This window comes from Corapipo altera, unplaced genomic scaffold (assembly GCF_003945725.1).
Source record: "Corapipo altera isolate COAL_440 unplaced genomic scaffold, ASM394572v1 1, whole genome shotgun sequence".
In the NCBI taxonomy this organism is placed as follows: domain Eukaryota; kingdom Metazoa; phylum Chordata; class Aves; order Passeriformes; family Pipridae; genus Corapipo; species Corapipo altera.
In genome coordinates, this window is record NW_020884873.1 from 37,297,786 (window position 1) to 37,319,627 (window position 21,842).

The 21,842-nt window shown below is 40.9% G+C and overlaps 1 protein-coding gene across 2 annotated transcripts in view; it reads right to left on the reverse strand.

The window, feature by feature from the left end:
- The window catches only part of ANO6 (anoctamin 6), an 87,053-nt gene extending 79,359 nt beyond the window's left edge, over positions 1–7,694 (reverse strand). For both annotated transcript variants that reach the window (XM_027661929.1, XM_027661919.1), the window contains exon 1: positions 7,540–7,694. In XM_027661929.1, coding sequence (XP_027517730.1) covers positions 7,540–7,618 — 79 coding nt within the window. In that variant the 5' untranslated portion in view covers positions 7,619–7,694. The remainder of the gene's footprint in view (positions 1–7,539) is intronic.
- Between the last annotated feature and the right edge of the window lie 14,148 nt (positions 7,695–21,842).

Below are 21,842 nucleotides of genomic sequence, written 5' to 3' on the forward strand. Positions count from 1 at the left end.
CATGTATACACAAATGTGGGGCCTAGGCACACCTCTTACAGTCTTAAGCTGTGCCAGGGGAGGTTTAGGTTGGATATTAGGAAGAAATTTTTTTACAGAGAGAGTAATGAGACACTGGAATGGGCTGCCCAGGGAAGTGGTGGATTCACCGTCTCTGGAGGTTTTTAAGATGAGACTGGATGTGCCATGGTCTAGTAACTTAGTGCCATGGTCTAGTAACCACGGCAGTGTTGGATCAAGGGTTGGGCTTGATGATCTTGGACGTCCTTTCTAACCCAGCTGATTCAATGATTGTATGATTCTTGATGTCATTGGGGAGGGTATCTCTTGTGTACATAATGATTTCGGGGCATAATTCTGCATCTTGCAGAGGAGACAGAACTGCTCAAATATTAAATCAGGTCATCTTGAGGTTGAGGATTTTTGTTTTCAGTTAGCCCTAGCATTGCTTCAGGAGCTCACTTCTCAAGTCCATACAGGGAATGGTGCCCACATGTCTACTGCTGTTATCAAATGCTTCAGTATGGGCAGGTGAAAAGAAAGTAATTCCACTGAATCAAGTAAAATTATATTTCAGATGTCTGTATATTTTCTTGGAAAGTAAGGACAAGACACTCCAGTCACAAAGCCTTCAGAGAGATGTGGGATGCCTGAGTAAAGTGTGAGGGGTGGATAAGACAAAAGATTCTGTGCTCAGATTTTTGCATTCTTAGACTTACTATCAAACACAATCTATTGTTTGATGACAATTCACAAGACTGCCACTTTTCATTTCCCACAGATGCCAGCAATAAGAACATAAAGTGTACAGTGTCCTTCTTTACAGCTTTGCATTCCTACCATGCTGATGCTGATACACCCCGAATTAAAATAAGGCCAAAATGCCACAAAGACGTAGGCTGCTGCTGTGGGGTGGTTGTGGGGGAGAGTACTTCTTTCAATAGCCAAGCCAATTTGTGCTGCTTGACATGTTTGTAACACAACAGACTACAGTTTTCTTTTCAACTTCCACATCCATCAGACTTGAACCATAACCCCAAATGGTAGCAATGTCCTAGCAGTCTCTCCTCATGGCCAGTGCAGCAGATGAACATACCCTCTTCAGAGGTAAAACTGTTCCACCTATATTCACGCTAAGTCTAGATTTGACTTTTTTTGGAGGATACAAGACTGTTTGATTTATGCCATACAATTGCTCTTATAAAAAACCAGCCTTGTGTTTGTTTCTGGGTTTTTTTACCACAGCAGAAAATACCCATTTTAGTATCAGATCGCCTTCAGGGTTTGCAACATGCCTAGTGGCAAACTAGACCTTAATTCCACAGCATGCAACCCCATCAATTCCTAGGAAATGGCAGGTACCAAGAAATTCTAGGATGAGGTGATTTAAATGATAACAATTTTATTGAATGACATACATGATAACAACTTTATCAACAACACAAAGCTGGAGGAGTGGCCTATACCCCAGAGTGCTGTGCAGCCCTTCAGAAGGAAGGAACATCTTCTCTATTTGGAGAGATGGGCAGAGAAGAACTGTCTGAAATTCAACAACAAATGCAAGGTCCTGCACCTGGGGAGGAACAACTCTTGGCATCAAGATAGGCTGGGGAGTGACCTGTTGGAAAGCAGGTCCGCAGAGAAGAACCTGGGGGTCATGGTGGACAACAAGCTGTCCATGAGCCAGCAATGTGCCCTGGTGGCCAAGAAGGCCAACGGTATCCTGAGGTGTATTAGAAAGAGCATTGCCAGCAGGTCAAGGGAGGTGATTCTGCCCCTCTCCTCAGCCGTAGTAAGGCCACATCTGGAGTGCTGTGTCCAGTTCTGGGCTCCCCAGTACGAGAGAGACATGGAGATCCTGGAGCGGGTCCAGCAGAGGGTAACAAAGATGAATAAGAGACTGGAGTCTCTATCTTACGTGGAAAGACAGAGTTGGGCCTGTTCAACTGCAAGAAGATACAACTGAGAGGGGACCTCATCAATGTCCATAAGTATCTGAAGGGAAGGTGTCCAAAAAATGGTGCCAAGCAATAGGACAAGAGGCAACAGGAGGAAGAATTTCTTTACTATGTGGGTGACCGTGTACTGTAACAGACTGCCCAGAGAGGCTGCAGCATCTCCCTCCCTGGAGATATTCAAGACCTGTCTGGACACAATCCTGTGCAATGTGCTCTAGGATGACCCTGCTTGAGCAGGGAGGTTGGACCAGATGACCCTCTGTGGTCCCTTCCAATCTCACCCATTCTGTGTTTCTGTGAATTTCCCATGCATATCGTATCAGATATTATTAATAATCCTTCTTTAATTACTTTTGAAAGGTCCATTTGTGTAGAAACATGTCTGTTATGGTATGTATACATGTCCGCTTCCATGTCTTTTGTCTCCTGAAATTCAAACTCGCTACCTGCAATTTGACATACTGCATAAAATGCAAATCAAGTGGTATTAGGGCATTTTTTGTGAATTTTTGATTGCATTACTTTCAGTAACTGTAACACTATGGAACTGCTGGAGTCCTGTACCACATAGCAAAAGTCTGGCTGTTTCCTACATATTGATTTTAATAAGTTTTCTTTTTTTATAAATGAACATGGTTGAAAAGTCATTTAAAAAAAATCTAAGTTTTTGAGCATAAATGTGTATAGAGTATTTTTCCTTTTAGAAGAACTTGTGGGTTGCGTAAATAGTGGAAAATTTCAAGGAATGACTCGTGATAAATATCCAACATAAAATTTATTATTCGATAGCCAGAAAAGAAACAAAACTATTACTATTAAAGATGTGCAAATGGCACAAGTTGATACAGCAGCAGATAACAAGTCCTCTTACAGCTTGTACATTTATCTGTAAACTGGACTCATATGTTCAGTACAGCTAAATTCAAAGGAATTTAGGAACAAAGAATACTTTCAAAGTACAGGAAGTTTCTTAGGGACAACTGCGAACTCAGTCATGGTAAAAAACCCTCTAAATAGGTGAAAATCAAGAACATTTGCTGTAAGTACATAGGCTTTAAGTTTCCTAAATTCCTGCCTGATTCTTTGATCTCCCTCATAATTTATGGATTATAAACAGCTGCAAACTTGTAATTATACTGTAGTTAAATATTTTTATACTCACTATTTGTTTTTTAGTAGTTTTGCAGAAAAATCATTAAATCAGAATTAAAAAGTGAGTGGTACCAGCAGTGTACTTTCAAATGCAACCATACTTGGTGACAAGATGGATGTCACTGTGTGGGTTGGATTGTGTACTCCTCTGTGGCTTGACTTCTGTGAAAATGAAGTGGGTAGAAATTCAGGAGATAAAATTACTAAAATATGAAGAGAGGAAGAAATGTAGGTAAACTAGGGTAGCAGATATACGTAGGGTAACAGATATAAGAGAAAGGACATGAAGGCATGAAAAGTAGTTTAAATGTTGACTGCTATTAAAGGCCAGTATTTTCTAAACCTGTACCAGTTCCAGTTCCCCACAAAGAGTCTCTCACTACCATAATAGTAAATCACAATAAAGGAGACCATGTGTCTACACTCCTGCTCATTCCTGTTCCTCGTCTCCTAGATATACATGCACAAGAATGCTGTCACAAACAGAACAAAGGGAACAGAAATTCTTGATTCTCAGCTCATCAGACATTCCCATCCCACAGCTATCTTCAGTACAGTAGAGGAGTGCAACATGCCCCAGTCATTTTTAGGTTGATTACAAGACTGAGAAGCAAAAGAGAAAAAAACCTTGTGTAAAAAGAGTGGACTGGGGTAGTTTTACTCATTATTGCAGATAGACTGAAAAGGAATATAGTGTCCTTTCAGAAACAGAACCACATTTTTTTAAAGAATCTGCTTATAAAGCCTTGCACGTTATAAAATTATTAGATATGATCTCTGCACCTACTGCCAAGCAGACCCTTTCAAATTTCCCACAGGGTGGGGATTATACTTAATAAATTGGAGGACAAAGCCACATTTCTCAAATAAAGCTTCTATCTGTTAAGACTTTCCATTGCACTTAGAAGACTTCCATAGAGAACAGACCATTTCACAGCATCATGAAGGCAAACTGGAGTAATTTGTAGAACACTGTTGGTGTGCTGTACATTCATACCGGAGTACAGTATATGATATCAATAATATTTGTAGGGTCATACAAGAAGCAGCAAGTTAATGAAGCTATTGAATAGGAAAAAAATAAGAGCTCTAGGCAGGCAGCATGACTAAATTCAGCATATACCATGAGGAAACAAGCACAGAACAGAGCAGTGAACAAAAGTAATGAGGTGAAGAACAGCTATGCCTGTTCTACATCATTTACATTATTACATCATCCCTTAGGGCAGGGTTCCAGTTGTACAGTGGGCTGCACAAAACTGGTTATTTTAGGCTGCAACTCCACAATAAATGTTACCTGAATAAGCCAGTACTGTTGTACATGTTTTGTACTGTAGTTGGTAAAAACATATCTTGAACAATAGCATGAAAGCCCTTTCAGAAAGAGGAGCTGGAATCTTCATCAGCACAGTATCTACATTGTGTGACAATAAAAAGGTTGACATATGAACATCCTTTTCACAGTCATCTATAAAACATGGCCTGATCATTACTGCAGCAGTATCAAAAGATGAGAAGATGTTGTACACTCAAGGCTCAAGGCTCAACGAGGATATATATTTGAGTAAAACCAAGACAACAGTGAGTAAGTTAATAACATATCCCAGTGAAGACAAAAGTATTTCTTGCAGGCTGGTTAGTCATGGTGGATGCCTCTGGATATTGTCTGCAGAAGTTAATTTTTCTGGAAAGTGCACTAAGATATTCCGTAAATCCCCAAACACAAGCAAACCAATGGTATGAGGCTTGGCACCAGGAAAAGAAAAACTTTACAATTCATGGAACTGCCTGACAGTTTCTAGGCAGAAAATAAGGAGTTTGGAGAATTTTAAATGCTGTGGCAACCACAGGTTAATGTCCTTCCCACCATTTTTGCCTGGTAACAAGATATCTCAGACACAAATTGATGCCACTGATGTAGCAATCGTCTTGAAAACAGTCTGACTCCAAAAGAAAAAGTTGCCCGGCTTGTTTAAGCCCTGGATAAAAAGGTTTCAACTTGTCAAAAATCCTAACCTTAGGACAAGACTTTCTTCCCTAAGCACAACTCTGACCCAAACAAGCCTAAGCCTGTTTCTGATGTGAGCAGTTTGCTAGTCGTCAGCGTGGATAACCAAAACCAACGGTGTGCCAATATGAGACAGATCACTCCCTTTATGTGACATGGCTACAGACTTTGATATTCCATAACAATGATTTTCTGATGAGCCTTTAACACTTTGAATGGATCTTGAATAGAACTGGAAAGAGTTCAGAAATCCTGCTTACTTGCTGAAGCAGGGATGGTGTCCTTGGGAAAAATGCAGATGCAAGTGGTACAATAAAACTGGAGACAGGTAGATGATTTACAAGTTTGTCAGACTAATAAAATAGCTCTCCTGTAATTATACGTAACATAAAAACCTTGAAATGGTTACACATGCATTTTGCAAGGCAGAGAGGCAAATGTGACAGAGCCAGGTGCTGTGTAACAGGCTTTGCATAACAACTCACAAAATCATCACTGCACAATTTTTAGTCAGTTTTGCCACTTAGCATGAGTTGTTCCAAACTGTTGTATCCTGCAAGCAGAATATGCAGCTCATGATCTGCTGGCTCTGGGAGCTGAACTAACCCCAAGTTTGATAGAGAGTCATGACTAGGAAACAATTTAGTTGTTCTCTGGGGTGAAGAATGGAAGGAAAAGGCATCTGTTGATTAATACACTGCAGTGCTGATCCACCCTTTAATTTGGGGAGTGGAGTCAAACAATACCTCTGCCTCACTTCATATGGAAAACTGAATTTTTCTTTGGACTATTACTGTAAATCAAAAGATACTCCCATCTGAAACAAAGGCTAGTAATGTTGGAGGAAAGACATTCCCTTATTTCCACAGACGTTGGGTGAGGCTCGAACTTTATACACTTTTGGAGTGAGCTAACTGAAAAATGAGGCAGGCTGTATTTGCCATTGTTAAGGATTAGTATTTAGAGGCAATAAGAGTATCAGAGAGAGTCAATGTCACTAGAACTTTTTACAAATGCAGAAATTCTGTCGCAGTATTAAAAAATTATCAAAATTATGTACTTCTCAGTGAAAACCTTTTGAACAATAATAAGCAGGAACCCTTTTTACTTGATGAAATTTATATATACAGATCTAGCTTCTACTTGCTTGTCTAATTGACATTTGCCTGCATTCCTTATGAGTTAGATCCATTTTAACAAGTTAACCAGAAATAAAAGACTTTAGAATATCTTGGCTACTGCAACTGAAAACAGCTTCTGAACTGAAGTAAATCTGTGTCTCTTCAGTGAAATGAATAGACCCCTTCTGTCTGAACTAGCTGAGAACCAACCCCTTTTGGGTTGTTTTTTGGAAATACTTTAATAAAATTCATTCCCACGGTAAATACAATGTCATTGTCCTGGGCTGCTGATGCTGGAACAAGGCTAACACACACTTTGAATTTAAAACTCTCTGTCCATTTTACTGTCTGCTTTTCTTGCAGACAGACTATGCTTTTTTTTTTTCCCCCCAGCAAAATCATGGTCTTTCTCTGCTTTGCCAATTTTCCCCTTACTTTTTTTTTGCTTTCTTTTTTGTGTTCATATATATGGGGGTGGGGTGATGTCCCTGAAGAAGAGTAGGTTTAGATATTAGGAAGAAATTCTTTACTGTGCAGGTGGTGAGGCACAGGAACAGGTTGCCCAGAGAAGTTGTGGATGCCTTATTCGTGGAAGTGTTCAAGGCCAGGTTGGATGGGGCTCTGAGTAACCTGATCTAGTGGAAACCCTTGGCAGGGGGTTGGAACTAGATGATTTTCAAGGTCACTCCAACCAAAACCATTCTATGATTATCTTCCTCTTCTGCTCGGCTATCAAGCTAAGGCACACCAGTCAGGCAGCACAGGGAGAAACGGGACTCACCGGGGCGTGCAGAGGCGATCCAATACTTTGCATTTCCCCAAGGACCAAGGCACAGGGGCACGAGTTGTGCCTGTGATGGGAGATTCCTGCGACACCAAAGATCTCCAGCATCGCACCTACTGCAAAGTGCTGCTTCTGTCCCCTCTCGCGCGTTTCCCCCCCCGGGAGAGGGAAAGGAACAAGTAAAGTTTTCGGTGCTTCTCTGCCTACTGAGCCTTCTGATGCTATGGAAGCAGGATCATCGCCACGCCGCTCCAACGAGGCAGCCACACCTGGCACACGCCGCCAGCACGGACAGAGACATCCCGTATTTTACACGGGAAAACCATCAGTAGTTGTAGCAGGAGGAGGTGAGAGGCGGTGCGGGCGCCCTGCCTGCCAGTCCCTCCAGCCCCCGGCGGCCACAGCCCCGGCGAGGCGCCGGCAGCACCACGGACCTCCGCGGCTGTAGCCTCCGCCGAGCTACAGGGTGAACCCGCTGTCCCGCGGGGACCCACCCCGCCCCAGCTCCCTACTCACCGATCTCCCCATCATCATCATCTTCCTCCTCCTCCTCCCCCTCCAAATCCAGCAGTACATCTTGGTTCTTCACATTCATCTTCCCGAAGTTGTGGCCCCTCTCACCCCCTCCCCCGCCGCCCGGGAACCGAGCCCGCCACGAGCCCTGCCTGCCCCGGGGGCGGAGCGGCAGCGGGGCCGGGGTGAAAGCGAGGGGCGGGCGAGGGGCGGCCACCGACACCTTCCCGGCAAGAGGGTCCGCCCCCGACTCGCCGGGCACTGCCGGGCATCCCCCGGCGCGGGGTTCAGCGCTGCACAGCGCCCGACCCAACCACTGCACCGCGGGCAAGATGAGCGCCGGGCATTTTTGAAGCGCCGGGTCTTTTTGAAGCATTGGGTCTTTTAAAAACGTTATGCACCCAAGCATTGAAGGACTCACTATTGCTAAATATTGCTGTAAATGTGAAGCCCACATACGCAAAAAAAATCCCCAAAGCAATAAGTACTGGCAGAGTTATTTGGAAAAGAAATGGAAATTGGGTGGGAATGCTCAAGGACTGAATATAAAGCCCGTCTCTAGAGCTCTACTGATGTATTCAATTTCTTGTTGACTGTTTCACAAGTAAGAGGTTGTCCTCATCTCCGTCTTTGCCTCCAGACACAACCTAGGAGAATTTTGCAACACAGGGAATGCAGAATTGTCACTATGTAGGAATGCTGTGGAGGCAGAAGTACTCAGAGAAAGGGATTTGAGTGCTCAGCAATATAGTCATTTACTCACATGTATTGGTTCCAGGGGGGAACTAGAGGGCTTCTAAAACTGCAAGATATCTAGAAGAGTGCCCAGAGAGGAACTGGACTGAGTCTGTATAGTGGGAAGATATGCAAATGGAAATAAGACTGGAAAAATGGATTAAAGAAATGGGGGAGCCATGGTTTGGTGGTTTTTGTCTGCATAAAGCAGTAAAAACCCTATAAGCAATCTATTCTCACTATTTAGTCTATTGTTGATACTGAAATGACCCACAGGACCCAGGATGTTTAAAGTGTACAAACAAGAAAGTGGACAAAAAGTTATTTGTCAGATAAGTTTGTCACTTGTTAATATGGTTATCTGTTGTCAGTCAGCTGTGGGTTAGAGTCACAGCAGGGCCTGGCTCTACAGTAAGTCTAAGCACAAGTACTTTCAGCAAAAAAATGAGTTGAGAAATTTAATTGGGAAGTTTTGGAGCAGCTCCACCTGGCAAAGACCATTTCTCATTGATTGCTTAAAGACAGAAGTGGTCTGCAAGGGCATGAGTGAAACCATCAGAACAGAAGCTCCTGCTCTTGCCCTTATTGATACCAGCACTGGTATTACTGTTATTTGCACCATCTGACACTGTGCATTTTTCTCACTCGGATAAAGAAAATCTCACAGAGCTGAACAAGAGAAGGAGGGCCATGTGATGGGGAGATACCCAATAGGGGGTAATGATGCATAGCAAAATGTGTTTTCTTGTGTCCTAAGTTAGAAACCTTGGGTGCTGTCCTGTGATGCAGCCAATCTGCCTCTGACCATCTAAGCGTGTGCCTTACTCACTGTCATGACCCCTTGTCAGGTTTCACACTCAGTGAGGTCACGGGGAGAGAGTGAATTGTGCAGCTCCTAGTAAGGAGTGTTTACTCCAAGATGACTCTTTTGTAGACACTTCATGGTTTCAATGTGCCAAGCACACAGTTGCAGCAGGATCTTTAGATACCTGTATTGTGTAATATTCAATTGCCCTCCTTTCTTGCAGGCTCTCCCCAAAATGTGGTCCTGGATGGTGAGATCTTATTTCATAAATGATGGGAGGAGGGCAGGGATTGTTACAGACAGGGTACAGCTTGACTTAGAGTGCGATTTGTGCACTGAGATACTCACCAGGGACATAATTGTCACCTTGGTTACGTACTTCGCATTTTCACATTTAATGAATGAAAATGTAATCAAATAATGGTAAACTGCAAAAAAAAGAAGCACATCAAAACCAGGCTATAAACAATATGTTGTTGTTGTGGTTTTCTTTTTCAGCTTGATCCTATGAGAAATACAGGTAGAGGATCTACCTCTTCAGTCCTGCTCTTCCTGTAAGATTTCTCCCCGCATTTAGGGAACATAAAGGTTTTCTAGGCTTTATTCAGCCTTCAATACCTGAATGTTCAATTTCATAGATTATTTCAGAGTGGGGTTGCACAGTGACCTTAAAAACCAATGGGAATACTGTGTCTAAAATTCCCATAAAACTGTTTGAAAATGCATAGCCATCTGCTTTTTAACTTTGTGCCAGGTGCAAATATTTCCGTGTGTACTGTTGGTAAAGCACCAAAGCTTCAGGAGCTCGGTTTTGTTACTCCTGAAAAACAGTTTAAGGAAAAAAAAGAAGTAAATGGAGAGGAAAATGCAACAGCACCACCCTGCTGCCATCTCTTTGTCAGATGGATAATAGCAAAAGATCGACTCAAAGAATTGCAGTTGTGTAACCCCTAGCTGAGTTTTTCAAAAGCCAGTTGAAATGAAAAAGTTAGGGTAACTAACTAATCCCTGACCCTGCTCAAGCATGGCTGTATGCAATTTTATTGAAGAAATGAAATTGTTTTAACATTCCTGGTAGTGAGAAACAGAGCCAGTCCATGGAGCCAGTGGAAAAAATTGCTTCCATGGGTAAGGGTTTCATAGCAACCATAACAATATGGATCAGGAAGAGAGTAAAAGAGATTTTTCAGACCAGTGGTGACAAAATTCTGGTGCAGGCACCAAGTCTTTAACTGACGTGGATCTGGGCTGGCACCAGGGGCTCTGAGTCGCAGGGCCTTGGACAAAAAATCTGGCACTGAGTATCAGTCCGTAGTCTGGTCCAGCCCCCAGCAGTAATGCAGGTTTGAACATATCCAAACGTTGGTGACAAATATTTGCCCATCATGTATTTAACATTGTCTAGTAGGGAACCCATGAGATTCCCAGGTAAGCTCTTGCCAGAGTTCAATCCTATCAGTTACAGAGCCAAAATAATTTTGCAGCATTTGAAGCTGTTTTCTTCTTGTCCTTCTCCCAGCATCCATGAGAACAGCTGGTGGTTGTTCTCTTAATAGCGACATATTACATGTGGAAAACCATCACCTTAATGCCTCTGAAGCTTTTCTCATCCAGACTACACAAACCTAGGTCTTTCATCCTTCCAGCGCTTTTCTCTCTTAGCAAGTTACTGTAAAAAACGCAGTGTGAGGCTCTATGGAAGGAGAAGGTGATATTGTTTTACAAAATCTAAGTACATTGGCTTTACCCATTTACAGTCCTTTTCTCAATGATTGCATTGACTTAGACTCTCATATCCACATACTTACAAAACCAACATGTTAGTGTTCAAGTGATCTGGGTAGGGTCACTTGTGTACAACACAGGTGACAAGGGGGTCATGGATCTTCATCCTTGGACATACTCAAAAGTCACCTGGACATAGTACTGGTGGTCATGTTGTAGCAGGGGAAATGAACAAGATGACCACCAGAGGTCCCTTCCAATCTCAACCATTCTGTGAAGGAATGATAGGTATCAGGTCCTCATTGTATCTGTTGAGGAATGACAAACTAATTTTTGGACAGCTGTTTTATATCCAAGAACCAAAAATCACTATGACATGATTCTTTTGCATCAGACTTCTGCTTATTTTGAACCTCCATACATTTTACACAAGTCTAGTCTGAGTTCCTTAAGGCCATAGTCTGTGTTACATGTGGGCTAAAAAGAAAAAGACGGTGTATGTGATGTACCTTCTCCCCATCTTCCTCTTGTTAGAAGGTGAAGTCTTCTGCTGAAAGGCAATCTGTGGTCAGATTTGATTGGAGGGCAGGCCTCCTGCGCTTAACACAGGAAACAGTTCCGTGCACAAAAACAAATACTGTATTCCAGGTAAGAACTCATCCACAGTGAATAGTATTGCTGTACCATTTTGGATGTGATTTTCCTTTTAACATGTCCCAGAGCAAAAATTTTTTTTTTCCACATTTGTCGACTCATATTTCTATTGCACTATACAATAAGTCTTAGATTAATTTCTGCAGCTGAGTTCTTTGTCAGGAAGTTTTCAATTTTTTATTTCTGTAGTTGAATTTCTGCTCCTAAGGGGACATTTTTTGCCATTATTTTTATTATATTTCCTCATTTGATCAGTTCTTTCTCATTTGTCAAGATAATTTTGAATACAGTTGTTGTCTTGGTGCTTGCAAACTTCAGGACGACAAAATTCATACAGCTTAAACCATAGGCTTGGCAGAATAAAGACCATAAGCATCTAGAAAGCAGACATGGAGGACTAGTAGGTCAAGTGTACTTAAAAAAAGGCTTGGAGGGAGAGAGTTTTGTGGGAAAGCTATCAGTTATTGAAAGATACTGTATTAAGGCTACTACAGCAAATTATATCAGCAAAATTTGGGAAGAATAGCAGGAGACGAGTATCACTGTGTGATACTTTTAATAACTGCTGGATATTGTGCCTTCATGTCTGAAAGCAGGTGAATTTTACACCATTACTGAAAATGTTTGAAACTCAGTAACAGAAAAGAGACCATTTGAAATGCAAAGCCCCTGCTCTAATAGAGGCATAAAATCAGAGGGAAGATAAAAACAAATAAAATGGTCATTCCCCACAAGAAATTCCCTTAAGTGCACTAAATTATTCAGAAACTTGCTGCATTAAAAGTCAATAAAAAAAAAAGTATGAGAATCTAATTCCAGTCCACCACACCATATATTTTTCCTGGTATTCTTAAGTTAGTGCTTGCAATCTGTTTAAGTCTAGAGAAAGATGACTGTGAAGAGTTTTGAGATCATTTTGTTTCAACAAGCTCTTGTGTTTATTTCAGTATGATTCACAGACAGGGAGAACAGAGAGGCATTAAGGGAAATTTAAATTACCCAAATTCTGTACAGCTCTAGTATTTTTCTTTTACCTTGGTTATGTTTCTAACTCCATGTAATCCTTATAGATTTCTTAATCTCACTCTTACAATCAACCTCTACCCTGAGATGACAGCTCCAGTCTCTTTTGCCCTCTATTGAAGTGAATTGGTAATAACAATTACCAAGAAAATGTGAGCTACAATGTGTAAAAGAGGATAAAATAATTGATCTAGACCAGCGGCATGTGTAATTACTTGATGCAGAAGGCTCATAAGGGCTGCCAAGTCTTCTGCTGGCTCCTACCTATGTGTTCATTTTACCCTCTCTCTTCAGCTATCCTTAGTATGGGTAGTAGGCATGGTAATTAGATGGAAAACTTTTTGTCTGATAGTTCTAACCTGTTTAATACAAAGCTTTTAATTCTTAGGAAAGGTATATATATGTCCAATGTGTATTTTAGAATAATAGACTCAGGATTCAAATACTTCTATTTTTCTAACACAAATATCTGAACTCAAATAGTTCCAAATATTTAAACTTCAGGGAGATAATAAGATTATTCAAAAAGGTGAATTATGAACAATTGCATACAATCATCTTCTTTGCAGTGTGGTATAACAGTTTTATGATATTTTAACTGTACTTGCAAAGAAACCATTCCCATATCTGTGTGGATATCCCTGAGTCACAGAAAATGACTGTAGCAAATCTTACTCATTCTTCAAGAGAGAGCATGTTCTCAGTCACCCTCCCTCACCCCGCAAGTGCGCAGCAGACTACAGCATTATTGCAGATAGGTGGTGGGGAAGGCAAAGTCACCCATATGGTTAGTTAGCTCAGGTATGGTACATGACTAATGTGAATAGTACCTCTGCATGTTGCTGCCCTTTGCATGGGGATATACTAAGCAGCTCTGAATTAGCTGTAGTATCTGGGCATCATGTTTAACTGCTGGGGAAGGTATGTCTCACACTTGTAGGACAGCAAACAGGTTTTGACTTACTGCCCTGAAAAGATGCAAAGAGCTACATTTAGTACTGATCTGAACCCCACTGAAATTTTTAAACTAATTTGAATAATGTTTTGCAGCATTCTCATATCCAAGTGCGGGTACAGACTGGTTGGGAAAGTAAAGGAGAGGAATAAACACAACAGTGTCTTATAACCGAGTGTTCAGACTACAAAAAATGCCTCTTTCAATGAAATCTTTAACAGTTGTCTCATTTCAAATAGGAGCTGTATGTCCTGGAAAGATAAAATTATTGGTGAATTTTGGAACACAAGGTCATATTCCTTGCTGGAAAAGTTGAAGAGTGCCATAATATTGTGGTAATACTACAATTTTTTCTGCAGCTGCCACAAAAATACTCATTAAAAAACATGAGAAAGTTTTAAGAAATTTGCTCACAGAAGCTATATTTTATTTTAAAATAGAAATAAGTTATTAACACTTCCCTTTCCATTCTGGCTTACATCAGACAACTTCCCTTGAGTAACTGAGAAAGTACCACTCTGTGAAGCACACTTAGCAACGTGTAGCAAACTTACTTATCCACTACAAGTAGGATAGATATTTTTTGAGTAAAAACCTGCACTTATCTTGTGAAAAATATGCATATGGGAGTTTCAATTATAAGGTCAGAAAGGGCTGTCTTGGCACTAAGTTCTGTGGGTTACATCCTCTCCCCTCGTTGTCACCATCTCCCCTTACTGTGGTGGCCAATGCATCCCACACTCTCAGCCAGTGTTCATTTTATCTGTAATTCCAGTGGGATAAGGAAGTGCTTCATCTACGTGCTTTCAGTGAAGCTCTATGTTTGTGGTAAGCAAAGTGCTCTCAGTGACTGCTGTTGTCCATCTACCCCACCACTTGCAAGCACACATTCTCCATTAAAAGTGAATTCAGAAGAGGAATTCTGTAATAAATACCATAATTAGGTAAGTGACAACGTCAAAATACTTCAATAATTTGGTTCTATCCTGTGGCCATGAAACAATCTTAAAATACCTTGTCAATAACTGTATCCTGCAGGGATAGAGCAGGACCTTCTGGCATTAATGAAAACCTGACAATCAAGCTTCATAAGTCTTTACTTATAGCTGAAAGAATGGACAGAAATGCACAAGAAAACACTTAACAACAGTTTGACTCATGTTTGTGATTTGGATACTCAGTAGTTCCTCCCTATAGGTAGAGAGAAAATTCAAACTCCTTTGGCTCCTTCTCTTCTAGCAGAAAGGAAACGGCTTTCTTCTATTTCGAGATCAGACTTCTATCAGAATGGGTAGCTCTTCTGCTATGGATAGTATTGATTTTCATCTAATCTTCAGGTACATTCCTGTTGCTCAGTTGTTCCACTGTTAGATGCTATGTCTGTACTGGCCTGTGGTCATATAACTGATGTACATCAGTAGACTTCACAACTGATGACGTGAGAGCATTCTGTGACAGGCTTTAATGCTTGCACAGAAGTTGGAGGAGGATATCCCTGCCTGTATCAATTCCTCTTCCTCCAAGCTGCAAAAGGAAATGATCTTGTCACCAGTCCTTCCTCCTCCTCCACTCTTATGCCATGTCACACTTCACTGTATTTTAAATTTGCTTCAAGGCAGATGAGAGTTTTGGTCCTCCTGAAAGATGTGAAGGAGGGGCTCTGCTGTAGCCAGTTTGGAGCCCCAGGGGAAATACCAATGTGCTCTGCAAAGTCTTTTTATTGCACTTGAAAGAGAAATAGAGCTTTCTTTACATATCTTCCATGTCTTGCAAAATGCAAGATAGAAAACCAGTCTTATTTACTATTATGAAGCATTAAATACACATACAGAGTGTGAGAATTTCCTAACCTCAAGGTTAGTTTTATGCAGCTTCTTATTTTTTCTCCTTGTATCATTTTGGTTTTTTTTTCTCTTGAAAGTGAGCTCATATGAGCCTTAAGATAGGCCTTAAGACTCTTAATTGGGTAAGACCAATCTCCTTTACCAGATAGAAGCAGGAAAGGAAACAGATAGATGTTTGAGGAAGCTGGGACCATACAGACCAAGTTACCCATCCTTTGCCAGGTGTTTGACACCTACAGTGACTTTAAAATGAGGAGTTTGCTATTTGCCTCTGTAGCTTTGGCTTCCTCAGTGCAGGCTGCTGTATCACCAGGAATGTGTATGCTTTCTGCTGCCCAGGATCCTGTTTTGTTACTGCTTCCTCCTGTGGCCACTTGCCAGAAAATCACCTTGGAAACCTAGGCACCAGTTTCCATGGTCACTTGGAGGAGCATATGTTTCCTTCCATTCCATGGGGTATTAAGAGGAGGAAGTCCATAAGCTTTTTTTACCAGAGTAAATTTGGTGGGATTGGACTCAAAGAGCTGCATCCTGACTTTATTTCCTCTATCAAATTCCCAGCAAAACCACTGGAGTTGCAGAGTATAAAGAAGGGCAGAATGTGGCTTTACGAGAATGTGCTCACAAGTGAGCTGTGAAATGACATCTTACAAACAACTCGCCTCTGACTTATTACCCAGAGAAACTCAAGAGTGAGATAAAGAGGAATAAAACAGAACCCTGTTCTCCCCCAAATACAGCCACATAAAATTACACAACGAGAAATAAAAGCCTTTGAAAGCACTCACCTGATGGTTGAGGTGAAAACCAGCAGTAGCCGGCCAACCTAAAGGTGTGAGTGCCAGTATCTTGTACTCAGAAATCGCCCATGGCTGGCTGTGGAAAGAAGTGAAAGAAATAGCATGAAGATTTTTCCAGACTCCCACGTTCCTGAACCCAGCTAGTTGGGTCAAGCACTGTAGGATCAAAGACTGAAAATTCAGAGCAGGAACTTGTAGACTTCCTCTCAGGAAAAGCAGAAATGTTCCTCCCGCTGGTGTGCTAAGACTCCTCACCATTGTGACCACATAGGCTGCAGCAGAAACATCCTCAAATCAGGAATTGTGTTCAAGCCAGGGGAAACACAGCAAATACTTAATGCTCTCCCATGGCTTAAACTTTTCCAGGTAAAGGTTGTCACAATTCCCTTTCCGTCTCAAAGCTAGTTTCCTTCTGAAAGGCACTACACCTATCTAGTTTCTTAGAGAAACAAGATGCCTTAATCACAGGGTCCAGAATGATGATGAACTGGTAGATCACAAAGTGATCAAGTCCATACTGTGTTCCTGCAAAGTACTAGAAGACTTTGCAGCAGTTTTCCAGATCTGCAATCTGAAGCCATGGTGATTGTTTTGTGAGTAGCAACTCTGCTTGTTGCTGTTGGAAATTAATGTTTCAAAGCAAGAAATCTTTCTTCCCATTTATAGATGAGACCATTCTCAAACTTGTGTCTAAGACACCAAGTCACTACAGCTCCTGTTTCTTCATTCTTACTTTCCTAACCCTCCATTTGGAAGGAAAATTATTAGAGGAACAGGAAATTAGGAAAATCCAAAGTCATATACCATGAGAATATTTTCTGTTAAATTTGATGTTTCAGTGTGGAGATATGACAGATTACTGCCAATGCACAGAAGGGTTTGAAAAGATCTGAGCTTATTTTGCTGCTATGAGCTGATGCTAGCCAGCCAGTCCAGGAGCTACATAAATGTGGTAGATTTCTGATTCGTTGCTCTCTCTCTCTAAGCCAACATGCCCTGCATATTATTTTCCACATTATACTGAAGTATGCAGAAACTAAATTACATGATTGCTGTGGCCCTTTCAAAACCAGTTCAAAGAGAATCAGTTCACTAAATTCAGGTTGTTTGGGACACACTTTGTCCATGCTGGATAACCCATTTAATCACATTAACTCACAGAAATGCATTTGTAGAAGCCACTGTCGAATGATCAGTGGGTTCCACGCTACATGATATCCCCTCAGAACACACAGGATGCTTTTGTCATATTTGTATTGCCAACTTTGATACCCCTGAAAGCAGCTGACAGTTTTCAGTAACCACCACTCAAGTGAAGAGGTCACTTCTGCGTTGATTCATTTTGTGCGTGCCCTGCAGAGTCATGAATAGAGTTACAGCCCTTTACTGCTAACAAGAGAGAAGAAAATCAACTCTGCTTAAATGAACTTGAAATTCTCTTTAGCAACATGTATCTGCACCTTGAATACCTACTTATTTGTGATTTCACCACCACATTTTTGTATTGCATTAATTATGATGTTCAGTTTCAAAACAGATACAGTAAATACTACAGCACAATTTTCATCTGACCATGCGCAATGAGAACTGGACCCTTCACTACACCTCAAGGCCTGCCAAGAGGTTGTGTTAACTTTTAGTGTTTTCTTTTGTTGTTGTCCATAGATGCCAATTGCCCTGTACATGAACTATTTAAGCAAAGTCTAATATTAGGCCTGGCTCACTAATTTTTATTTAGTTTTTGCTAGGAGATTAATTACCTTCCTTCTAATTATCCATGCCTAAACTACAAATATCAGTTTCTCTTAACCTCTCTCCCTTAATTGGACATGACTAAATTAATTCTGTTGATTTCTGCTAAAATTGTTTTCAATAATCCATTATTTTCTGGTGTAGATATTTAAGCAGAAGCAACTTAGCTTGTCTGTGGGAATGCGGCGTGTCAAATTACTCTATTTGTCACTCTTTCTGAAATGACATTAAAATTATTTAAATAACATGAAATAGCTATGATTAATTGAGAAAAATTTAGGAAATACCAAGTGCTGTCTCTGTGTTCATGCAGGGAACAAACTGAGATGCTGAACTACCTACAGCTATATGTCTGCAATTCCCAGACTGACTGCAATGCCTGCCTTGCAGTAACATGATACAGTATTTTGGTCTGGTTTTATAGTTCTTTTAATTGAAGAACAACATTTCTGACTCTGTTGTCTGAACTTTAACCTTTGATATATCCAATTAATGCAAAAAGTTTTTCTAGGCACCTCAGACCTTTGTCAGAATTTCATTCCAAAAAATGGTTTCAATGAGGGTTAGGGTGCATTATGGTAAGACTTGGACAAAATCTCCTTGCAGCTGTTGGTCATAACAGCTATTGGTCATAACAGCTGTTGGTCATAACAGGTGTCTTTAGTTCAGAATGAAATATAAGAAACAGTAAAGCTCCCTCGTGGAATTAGACCACTGAAACAAAAAGAGGCATTGCCAAGATCAGAGCAATATACACCATTGTAAAGATCCCTGATAGAAAAAGTTTTCTTTAGGCTGAATACAAATGCAGAGGTGTGGATGCTGTTTCATGGAGGTAGATATGAAGAGAAGCAGCAAAACTGTCACAGGCTCATGCAGAAATATCAGAAAAGCAAGGAAATAACCACAGCAAGTACAAGGCATGTGGCCTCCTAAAAAAGTCAATAGCCAGAGATGTCTTCCCATGACAGCTCTGCTGAAAGCATTTTAAAATTGAGAATAAGGTATTTGCCCTTTTTTGATAACTTTGGTTTTAGTCTTTGTACCTAAAAGGGACAAAACTCAGAAGAAGATCCAACTTTACCATCAGTTTTTCTTCCTGAAGAAAACTTCCATTAAGACTCCAAACACTTAATAGCAATTCATATCCAAAAAGGAAAGTATCTTTCCCCAGAATCTTGCCATAATTTCATGTGAAACAAAATGTCCCATGCTAGGAATAACAGTAACAAGAGCAACAGATAAATATCATTATAAACTGTGCTTGTTTCATACCTCAACTAAAACGGCTCCACTTCTCCTTCCTGCTTTTACATGGAGTTAGAAGAGACCAAATGGGCAGTGGTAGCACCTCTCCATGGACAAGGGCTTTGCCCAGCCAGCAGGAGCAGTGTGTCTCCCTGAGGAGCTCCTATATCAGTCAGCCTGGAAGAACCTCCCTCTAACCCTTACTGGGAAGACTAATGCTGTTTGCAGACTAAATGACTTTGAGTAGCACTTGAAGCCCTGAACACCTGGAATAGAGTTTCTTTCTGGTCCCATAAGGACCTATAGGGGGCCATGGAAGCATCATGGAAGGCCAGCCACTAAGTCTGAGTTTGAGCATTAGGTTCTCCTTCTTTGATGGGTTTCTTGGCTGTACAGTAGCTTGGGCTTCCTTGAGGAATGCTTGTTTGTACATAATCTGCAAAACTTCCTCATAGCTTTGTCAGATGAGAAAAATCTTCCATTCTGGTGTAGTCAAAGGGCCAGCACCCATGGAGCATTCTTTTGACTTGAATGGTCAAAGAGAGACTCCCTGCACCACGATGTATAAGAAAGTAAAGGGTGGTTTTAGCAGAAAGCCTTCAGAGGTTTGTGCAGACAGAGTCACCAAAGGAAACTGTGTATTAAAGTAGGTAGAAAGCTCAAGCCTGGAAGCACAGACTAGCAGCTCCTGTGATGTTAGGTAGGCATTGGAATGGCCTACCCAGAGAGGTGGTGGATTCACCATCTCTGGAGGTTTTTAAAAAGAGATTGGATGTGGCCCTTAGTGCCATGATATAGTAATTGGAGTTGGATCAGAGGTTGGACTTGATGATCTTGGAGGTCTTTTCCAACCCAATCTATTCTATAATTCTATGATTCTATGTTTGTTTGTACATTCGTTCGCTTGAGCCTTGTGGGACTAGTTAGTTCTTCAGTGAATTTCCATTTCCTAGAGCTCTTTGAAAGTTTCTGTAGTTGCACACAGCTCTGAAAATCCAGGATAGGTTTAGTATTTAAAATGTGTTCATCATTTTTGAAGCGCAGAACACTGGAAGAGGGTGCTGACACCAACAGGGTACAGAGGGAAAATAAAGCAAACTTATAATTTTAAAGCATATGTCTTCTGGATTTTTTTGGGTGCTTGGGACTCTACAGCTTTGCCTGCCAGTACACAGGAACAATATTCAGCAGTCCAAGTTTCCTGCTGTCACGTTGGAGTCTCAGCATTCAGTGAAGCAGTCAACTGCCTAACCTAGTACTATGGATATTTGAGTGTTTTAAGATTAACTATATTCCTAATCAGAACTACAGATGAGCCCTTTCCCCAGTCAATACCTGGGCTTGCCTTTCATGGAAGCAAGTGATTTATAAATAGCATTCATTAGTATCTATAAAATGATATGTGTAGGGATGGTACTGAGATGGCATGTATGGAAGTGGCATTTGTAAGCTGTTTCACCTCTATAATGTCACTCACCACTGATGGGCTGTTACTAGAAAGCCTCAGCATATAATAATGCATTAGCCAGCAAGAAGAGGTGCCATTAGGCATTTCACCTGGAGAGGAAGGCCATTATGCTTCAGAACTCCTTTCCAGTCCAACAGAGGTTAATAATTCATTACAACTATTTAGTTGATCTGATCTAAGCATCAGAAGACACAGCTAGACTAAGAAATTCTCAAGATCACAGGACAAATCACTGATAAACCAGGGAACGGTGGTGGAAGGAATCCAGACTCACAGATTGGTAATGACAAGTATGTTTTATTTAAAGACTGCTTGTGTCTGTCTATAAAAATTGATCTTTATGGAAAAGGTTAGCTGAATAGTCCTGGATTGGATAGTTAGTTTCTCTAGAAAAAACCAAAACTTCTAAGTATCTTTGGATAAAATTTTTTTTTATGTTTAAATTTTCCCATAAATAACATTAAATAAATTGTCAGAGACTGTGAGGGCAGCATGTAGCTGTAGCACAAGCATTTTCTACAGAGGAATTCTTAGAGAAAGCTCTTCAAATGATACATACTGAGGTAGCTCCAATGACTCAAATTGCATTAGGAGACTTAAATCTACCCAATATGTATGTCTGTAATTTAGAAATATACTTAAATTACTACTGAAAGTAACTGAAAAAAAATTCCAAACACAAATATGATGTTTTACTGGTAAGATTAACATTATCAAATTGTCATGATCTTATATGAAAGAGTACATAGTTATTTCATCTGGGCACTTTGTTTTCCTGATTGTGTTGAAAGTGTCACCACCAGAATGGAGTGATTTCCACTGCTGTATTTCGCAGCATGTGGCAGTCATGTTAGTGCAATTAAACACACATTCACTCATGCATACCCAGGGCAGGCACTAACAGCCACTTAACTAAAGCCACTTTTAGCCATAACTTATATGGAGCCCTGGGGTAACTCATTAGTTCTCTCTCATTGCTATTTATATACCCACGAGCTTCGTCGAAGAGCTGGGGATTGTTTACAGCTACCTTTGAAGCAGAAGGCGACTCCGCTGGAGTGAAACCCGGAGGAAGCCAGTCAGCCTCCTGGTGGCAGCATGATCTCACGGACCGCCCGTCCACGGCCACCCCCGAGTCCGCCCGTCCTCATTGCAATCAGCAAAGATGCGCCAGCAGTTATCGAGGGTGGGAAGAAGAACAGAAAATAAAAAAGACAAAAAAAAAAAGGAGAAAAAAAGAAAAGAGAAAAGAGAGAGAAAAGGGAAGGGAGAAAAGAGGAAAAAAAAAATAAGGAAA